The 8,736-nt window shown below is 49.6% G+C and overlaps 1 protein-coding gene across 1 annotated transcript in view; it reads left to right on the top strand.

The window, feature by feature from the left end:
• Window positions 1-4,935, top strand: part of LOC103757410 (zinc metalloproteinase-disintegrin-like 4a) — a 62,060-nt gene extending 57,125 nt beyond the window's left edge. The window contains exons 11-19 of the mRNA XM_029964568.1: window positions 104-204; window positions 716-875; window positions 1,443-1,523; window positions 2,007-2,085; window positions 3,132-3,222; window positions 3,568-3,667; window positions 3,937-4,002; window positions 4,218-4,295; window positions 4,903-4,935. Of these exons, the coding sequence (XP_029820428.1) occupies window positions 104-204; window positions 716-875; window positions 1,443-1,523; window positions 2,007-2,085; window positions 3,132-3,222; window positions 3,568-3,667; window positions 3,937-4,002; window positions 4,218-4,295; window positions 4,903-4,935 (789 nt within the window). The remainder of the gene's footprint in view (window positions 1-103; window positions 205-715; window positions 876-1,442; window positions 1,524-2,006; window positions 2,086-3,131; window positions 3,223-3,567; window positions 3,668-3,936; window positions 4,003-4,217; window positions 4,296-4,902) is intronic.
• The last annotated feature ends 3,801 nt before the right edge of the window (window positions 4,936-8,736 follow it).

Raw genomic sequence — 8,736 nt, 5'->3', positions numbered from 1 at the left:
CGGGCAAGGCCATTTCCTGAGCAGGTGAAGGAGGTGGAACATCCTCAGTTCTGCCAGGCAGAGCTCCCAGACTCATTCCAGGGCCTTTTCCTGTCTCGCAGAGGCGACGGACGGTCCCTCCTCCTGTTACCGCCTGAACGAGCGGGGCGCGTACTACGGGTACTGCAGGAAGGAGCAGGGCACCCACCTCCCCTGCAAGGCAAAGTAAGCACCGAGCTCCACAGCTTGGGATTCGGGAAGAAAAACAATTCCTACTTCAATTAAGAGGCAGAATCCAGGCCCACCTTGTTTTAGGTGTCCCCCCCCTGTTCAGTCTGGGTGTTGTGGGAAAGCCAGATCTGAGAGAATTGGTTGGAGATCACGATCAAATGTGGGCAGAGGTGTGGGCAGACCTGCTGGAGAGGATGTTTGTGTGTGTGTGTGCACAAAACTGCAGGGAAGGGATTTTGGGATAGGGAAGGGAAGGGATTTTCTGATCTGACCCTCAGAATATTGAGGAATATCAGCTAAACACTCAGTTCTGCACATCACCCCCTGATAAGCTGCAGAGGAATCAAAAACCCATCACCTGCTCAAAGCACCAACCACCACAAACCCAAGTTCCCTCCTGCAGCTGTTTCCTTGGAATTCAAGCTGGAGGAGGGACCAGCTCAGGGGGTGGAGGGGGGTTTGCTGTGCCATGGCCTTGTTTTAACAGCTCTTGTTCTCCTTGCAGAGACAAACTGTGTGGGAAGCTGTTCTGCTCCGGAGGGAGGGAGATGCCCCGCGAAGGGAGCCTGGTGACTGTTAATTCCTGCAAAGCAAGTTTTCCTAAAAATGGAGATGATGAGGACCTGGGCATGATTCTGGATGGAACCAAGTGCGGGAATGGGATGGTTAGTAGGGAATCATTTTTCTCCGTGTTTTTTCCTCCTCTTTCAGTCTTAGCTCATTCTCAAGGATAATTTTAAACAGGCAAGGCTGAGCTGACACCAGACTTCTGCTGGTTTTCCCTACATCTACCCCAAACCAGCAGCAAAGCAAACAGGAACTTCCATGATTCCAAATTCCTGTGCCTTGGCTGCTGTCCCTTTATTTTTTTCCTGCCACAAACATACATGGCAACAGAAATACCCCTTTGTACAAAGGTTTTATATAGAAGATCATAAATGTTATTACTACATTTAGTGATTCCCACCATGGATGTGCCAGGAATCTCTAAGTGCTATTCCCAATTTTCTTCTTGGAAGGGGAGGGATGTCTGTACATCTTTGTCACTCCCCTTTGCTGTAAAACACCCAAAAAATGAAAAATGATCCCCAAATATCAACCCCTAAGGTGGGTTTAAGTGATTTGCAGAACTGTTCCCACGTCTCCTCGTGCCCTTCATCCCTTCACATGATCATATTCCAGCTCTGCACCTTCTGGAAGCTCTGAATCCCTCTGGGAACCTTTCATTTCAGGTGTGCAGCAACGGAGAGTGTGTCTATACTGAGGAGGTCTTTAGATCAACCAACTGCTCTGCCAAGTGTTCTGGACATGCTGTAAGATCTGAGATTTGATGCTATTCACTTTAAAATGGTGCATATCAGCTGCAGACCTTATTGCTGAGGGTATTTAAGTCACTGGGATGGGAGTTGGTAAAAACTGGGGAGGCAGAAGCTTCTTATATTTTTATGAAAGCAAATCTAAACTGAGACAAAATCAATATTTTTACCAAGGAGACCACAAGAGGTGGACACAGACTCTGTGTCTGGCCCTGCCCCTGAGCCACAGCACCACAGCTCTTCTCTTTTAGGTCATCTTGGGGTTGGGAAGACAATGTGTGACCATTCAGAGACCTAGAGATGTGTGGGTTAACCCTGCCTTGTACTGCAGCTCTCACCTGCACACCAGCAGAGCCCCAGGGCTCTTTAACCCCCAAAACTGCTCCTCTCCGAGCCAAATTTTAAACTGAGAGCTTCAATAACTCACCAGAGCCACCCAGTGACATCCCAATTCACTCCCAGGGTCTTTGTGCTCCCCAGGTGTGTGACCATGAGCTGCAGTGCCAGTGTGAGGAAGGATGGGGACCACCCACCTGTGACAGCTCCTCAGCCTTCACCAGTAAGTGCTGCACAGCCACACCTTGGGAGCTGCCAGTGAACTGCAGGGAGACAGCCCAGCACTGGGGGCCAGGCTGGTTCATGGAATTGTGGAGGTTGGAAAAGCCCTCTAAGGTCGTGGAGTCCAACCATCCCCCAGCAGCACCTCCCTGGTCACCACTAATGGTGAACACCCACATGGTTTTTGAACACTTCCAAGGGTGGGGACTCCACTATTCCCCTGGGCAGCCTTAACACCCCTTTCACTGGAGAAATTTCCCCTGATATCCAACCTAAAATCCCATTTCTTTGCAAATTATTGCATATCAAGGTAGGTGATTTCTGAGTATCTTGAAGCCCCTGCTGCTTGCAGGAACGAGCAGAGCAAGGACTTTTCTTTGTGAGCTGACAAGTAATTCACCCAGGAGATGGAGCAGCTTCTCCCCTCTCCATGCTGGGATAAGGAACTCACTGTCACCTCAGAGTGGAGCCAAGATCCCACAGGCTTTGCTGTGAGGGAGGTGGACAAATTCCTTTCTCATCTGCAGGCAGCTGGTCTTTAACTGATCTACCTCTGAAGGAAAAGACTTTGTGGATAGATTTCCATCTGTCTGGGAACAAAACCAACCAGCCTCTATTTTATTTATGATATAAATGTGTTTGTCCTCTCCCCACACTCCCCAGAGCACCATCAGCTCTGAACATCAGGGTTTGGTTGAAGGGCAGTTGTGAAGGAAACCTCAGTTGAATGCAATTTTGGGTAACACCTTTTGGAGGCAGAGGAGAGGAGTGACAGCCAAGGGATCTTTGAGGCTGGATGGAAAGGACAGGGACTGTTCAGGGTTTGCTTAGCCCTGCACAGGCTTCAAATCTGGCAAAACCATCTCCATCTGTGTCAGGAGAAGAAGCCACAAAGGGAGGACAAACAGGGTCCAGACCTTGGGAAAAAAATTCCTTTGCCAGTGGTGAGGATGGGAGACTTCCCAAGAACAGTGGATCTCTTGGATCTCTGCCCAAGCTCGAGGATTCTGGGATGTTTCAGGAGTGTCTCTTGTCTCTCCCTGGCAGGCATTGCCATCGTGGTTGGGGTGCTGGCTGTCCTGGCTGTCACAGCCACTGCAGCAGTGCTGCTCATCCGCTTCCGAGTGGCCAAGGAGAGGTAAATCCTTCCCCACTGACTGAAAAAAAAACCCAAACCAAAGCCATGGAATACCTGGATGGGTTTAACTTCCAGTTTTCAAAGGGGGTGGGGGGAAATCAGAAACCAAAAAGCCAAGGAACTCCTTGAGCTTTGCTGAGCTGCTTCAGAATTCTCATATTTGGGAGAGGAGTGAAGATTTGAAATGCGAGATTAATCAAATTAATCAAGATTAATCCTTAATAAATACAATAAAAAAGCAGGGCCATGGCTATAAAACACCACTGGGAATAAGGCAGGCATTCAACTGCAAGTTTATTTACTTCAGTCAAGGTAAGATTTACCACGATATGAAATATTTTACAGCCACCAGAACAGGAGTGGACCTGGAGCCACCAACCAAGTGTTTGTGGATCAAGAGGAGAGGTGCAGAGAACCCCCAGGCCTGGCAGTGCCTGCCCAGAAGGTGAGGGCAGGGGGGTGCTGGGCCAGCTGGCTCTGTCTGGGACTGTCCCAGCCACCAAAACCCACCAGCCAAAGTGGGCTCCTCTTCCTCCAGGGTCCCAAAATGCTTCCCAGGGCTGGGAGGGCAGTGCTGGGAATGCCAGCGTGGGTTGGGAGTGGGGAAAGCACGTGGGGCTGAGTCCCTGAGTGACCTGGGTGACAGGAAAGGGACACAGGGAGACAACACACGAGACAAGGGCTCCATCCCATGGGACTGTTCCCTGTTTGCAGGTGGATGGGAAGAAACTCCTGCTCCCTGTGCCTCCACCTCAGGAGAACAAACCCCAGCTCCAGAGTGTAAGTCCTGCCAGGGAATGTCCCTGCTTCCCTGCTGCCTCTGGGGGAGACATCCCATCCCAAACCAGCTCCCAAAGGCTGGGCAACCCCTGAGCTCCAGCCCAGGGATTTCTCAGGGCCAGGCAGCACTTCCTGCACAACCACATTCCCGTGGGCCCACGGGCATGCACAGTGTGTGTAGAGAGCCAATATGTTTTCTGTTCTGTTTTTTCCAGCCTGCCTTGAGGCCTAAAGGTCCCCCACCTCCTGTTCCTTCCACCAAACCAGCCTCATGTCACCCAGAGGAGAAGTTTGTAAGTACAGCCCTCCAATTCTCCCACATTTCCTCTGAGGAGCAAAAGATTATCAGGTGCCAAACAGTATTTTTCAGTTTCTGACCGTGATTTAATATAAAAACTAAAACTCACAGCCATTCAAACCACAGATTCTTTAAGTAAAGAGTCACCTTTTTTGCCACATAATCCTAAACTGCACAAGATACTCTTGGATACTCAAGGACTCCTCTCAGCCATCACATGTCCCCCTCAGCAGCAAAAGCACAGCCCAGTGGCTTCTGAAAGGGATCTGCCCCCCTTGTCTGGTGGTAATTTGGCACGTGGAGAGATTAATCCACTTCCCCTGCAGCATTTCCACTGGGAAATGTTGTGGTAAATCCATGAGAACACCCGAGGTCTGGGGAGGTTCTGCAGCTGCTCAGGCAGGAAAACCCAGTGACATTTAAACTGCATTTTGTTCCAGGCACCAGAGAGGAAACCTCCTCATCTCCCAGTCCCCAAAGGCAAACCTCCAGCACAGGTAACCCGAGTTCCAGTGGGAACAGCAGTTCCTTTGGGATGTAATTCCTTGAAACAGCCCCGGGCACCCTCTGATGTGTGATTTAACTCCTTCTTTTCCACCCAGGCTTTAAAACCCCCGATGAATCCCCGAGTCTGAAGTTTCTGACCCAGGGCTGGATGGAGATGTTTTCAGGGACAATTTGCTTGCCCCTCCATTCCTCCCCTTTTGGCAAAGGCATCCAGGATCATCTCCCTCTTCTCCTTCCAACAAGAACAACAGACTGGCGGCTGCTCGGGAAGAAAAGGGTTGGGCTCTGAGCAGGGAGGAACATTTTGGTGATGACACAGAGTTTCTGCCCAAGAGGAAACGAAGCAGAGTCACTCTTTGCACTGAGGTGTAGACTGGGAGTAAGTTCCCAAAGCTGCTGAACACATCCCAGCTCCTGGGCCAGCACCCAAGGAGTGGCTGCACCCACATTGCTCCTCTGGGCACAGAGCCGAGGGGGTGAGGGAATGTGAACTCTTACCTTGGTTTGGCTCCATTTTGGGATCTCTGCCAGCCCCTCTCCCTCCTCCACAAGGCACCAGACCTTCTTCACACCTCATCCTAAACTGCACAAGATACTCTCCATCTGTGCCAAGGAATCCTCTCAGCCCTCACATGTCCCTGTCAGCAGCAAAAGCACCTGGAGTTCAAAGCAACAGGGATTTGGGGAGTAAATCAGTGCAAAGGAAGAACAAATCTGAAGAACAAATTTGCTCCTCCAAGGGTCTGGGATGGTCCCTGCATTGCAGAAGTGTGAGTTCTGGAGAAAGACAAACCCTCCCTGCCCTTTGGGGAGGAGTTGGTGTCCTCGAGGTCTGAACTAGGCATGACCTGAGTGAGGTGACACACTGGAAACGGGTCTGGAATGATCCTTTGGGATGGGATTCTCTCAGTAACCCTGTTAAACAAGATCCCTGTGGTGAGTAGGGAGAGCTGGAGGGACTCAGGAGCTCCAAGTGCTGCTCCAAGTGCTCCAGAGCTCTGGCTGTGCCACTCCACAGAGCTCCAGCTGCTCCACTGCCCTGGGACAGGGAAACCCAGCAAAGCAGCCCCACCAAACCCCTCCTCAGTCCTTCCCCTGGCCCTCAGCTCCACCAACATCCAAGGATTCCTCCCTTCCAGGACACCCCCACCCTCCCTTTGGTGCTCCTGTCTCCCCCCAGGGGGTTGTTGTGGGGTAACTCCTGGGAAGCAGGGCTTGTTTTTGGGGGATGAGTTTTCCCACTCTGCTTCATTCCCGAGGGTCCCTCATCCCCCCTGCCCTGCTGGCATCACTCTGGGCACGTTGCCCAGCTGGGATGGCTCTGTTGGCACTGGTGTTACTGGTGCTGGGAGCTGCTGTTGCCACTGGCACTGGGAGCATCCCCGTGCTCGGCATCCAGGGTTGGAAGGTCAAGCTCCCAGAAATGTTTTTTCAAGAGCAAAAATTCTACCAGGGGAGAAGAAGAAAAAAAAATAAGAGAGAGAAAAAATAAGGAAAAATAAAAGAGGGAGAAAGGAACTTGCCCTGGATTCAAAATACTTAAGATTTTATGGAGTTTCCAGTGAGAAGTGGGTTTAGGATCAGAGTCAGAACATGGATCCAGCTGATCACACTGTGACTCAGGAAGGCTGTTTCCAGCCCTTGGGCACAGTGGCTTCGCTGGAGAAGCCAAATTCCCAAATTTCTGCTGTTTGCAGTGACCCTCCCTGAGCTCTCACACTTCAGACCCACCCTCTCTGATCCAGAATTCCAATAAACTCCAATTTCTCCTCTTGGGCTGGGCTTTGTCTGAGGTTCCCAACCCCTGCAAAACACGAGTGTGCTGGAATTCCAGTCTGGTTGGAGGAGGGAGGTGGGATTTTGGATTGGGATAAACGTTACTGGAAGAGCAGAGCTTTCTTCTGCTTTGGATTATTGCTGCTTTATTTGAGTCAGGGAGGGATTTGAACCCATATCTGTGTCTGACTGCGGTGTAAAGACTCAGAACTTATTTTTTATGAGCTGTAATTAATGTATATACAAAGATTTCTGTATTAAAGTGTTCTCTCTAAATGGGAGTCTCTAAAAAGTCGCTGTGTTTTTTAAAAACCATCATTTGCACATGAGAAATCGTGTAAAGTGGGACCATTTATAACAATGCCAAATCCCTAAAATTCCCAGTTTTAACCAAAAAGGAGTATTCACAGGTGTAGTCAAAACTGCCAAGTTAGCCAGTTAATTTAAATTATAATTTAATTAAATTATGTATTAAAAAATTTAAATTATAAGTTAATTAAATTGTAATTTAAATAGAATTTGGCTTTATATTTAAATTATAAAGAGAATTAAACGATAAGATATTCCATCCAGACTTTTCTGCCACCTTAAAATCTACTTCTTCCCCTTTTCCAAACTTTGTGAGCACCCCAGAATTTTCCAAGGACGGAGAGATTTGCAGCAATAGAGAATTGCTGTTTCTTCATTATTTCCCTAAGATTCATCCCCCAAACCAGGGAGTTTGGGCTGCCTTTTCTCCTGCAGAAACCCAAATACCTGAACCCTTCCAGTGCCTCCCACAGACCAAAAATCCACTTTCAGCAGAAAACTGAAGCAGAAACTTGAGAAAAATGTATCTATTTTATATATAAAATTTATTATTCCTCAATACTTTATTATTATATATAATTTCTTGTTACCCCCAGGTAGTAATAAATTATATCTGGAATATAATTTAGCTTTCCTTGGCCCCAAGAGCCCAGGACAGGTGCCAGCCCCTCCTGCCTTGAAGAACACGTTTTGTTCTTCAATTCCCCGGGTTTGTCCAGTCTCTTCTGTTATACAAACGTGACATCTGCTGTTAAAAACCCTCCACTGCAAGAGGGAAAGGCTTTAAAAATCCATAATATATCGGTAACCTCCTGTGCAGGACCCACGAGGCCCTTCCCTCGCTCCCAGCCCTAGAGAAAAGCAGTTTATTGCTGGTTTGGGGGCTGTATTTTTTTGCTGTGAGTGAACACTCCACCCCAATTCCACGGGGAAACAAAAATGGCTTTTTTCAACCTCTGAATTCGTAGAATCAGAGAATTATGGAATGGTTTGGGTTGGGAAAGCTCACTCAGTGCCACCCCCTGGCACGGGCAGGGACATCTCCCCCTATCCCAGGCTGCTCCAACCTGGCCTTGGACACTTCCAAAGATGGACAATCCACAATTGTGTTCCAATTTCCCACCCTCTTTCCTCCCTCTTTCCCCTCCCCAACCCAACCTTCCCCGGGAACATTTTTGGAGGGCTTCCCGAAAACCAGCCATCCCAAGAGCCCGAATTCCTTGGCGGTTCCTCTCCCTGGCGCTGGGAATTGTCCCCCTTCGCCCTGCAAAACTCCGCGCTGGCCATTAGAGGGCAATGGGACACGGACCACGAGAGTCTTGTGGGATCTCCAACGAGCCCATCCTGCATTTCCAGCCCCCTCCGACCTTGGGCTGCACATCCAGGAGACACCGCCAAGGACGGGGAGCTGGAGCCCGGGCAGGGTTTCAGACACAGAGGCACCAGACGGCTCAGAAACAGGCTGGACCCAACCCTCCAAACGTGACACCACAGACAGGACCTGCTCTGGGGCTCCTCACGGGCAAGAGGCAGCTTTTTCATCGATCCGGGTTTTGCTGCCCAGAAAACCGAGTGTTGTCCTCCCAGCCCTCACCGACATGAATCACAAAAACCCCCCCGGGATTTGGAATTAAGCATTTTTTTTTTCTGCTTTTTGCTTCCCCCTGCCTTCTAGCAGCGCATAAATTGTCGCCTCCTTGACAAAGGAGTGAATAAAAGGCTTCAGGCCGGACCCTGTGATGTGCAAATCAGTGGGAATTCCTGGAAATATTGAAGATTCCCCTGCTGACAGTCCCTGAGAACTCAGACCTTTGGTGGTTGTCCACCAGCAAACTGAGCTTGGT

The sequence above is a fragment of the Manacus vitellinus genome, unplaced genomic scaffold, assembly GCF_001715985.3.
Source record: "Manacus vitellinus isolate BGI_N305 unplaced genomic scaffold, ASM171598v3 scaffold_74_pilon, whole genome shotgun sequence".
Classification (NCBI taxonomy): Eukaryota; Metazoa; Chordata; class Aves; order Passeriformes; family Pipridae; genus Manacus; species Manacus vitellinus.
This window is presented reverse-complemented; position numbering and strand designations above follow the sequence as displayed.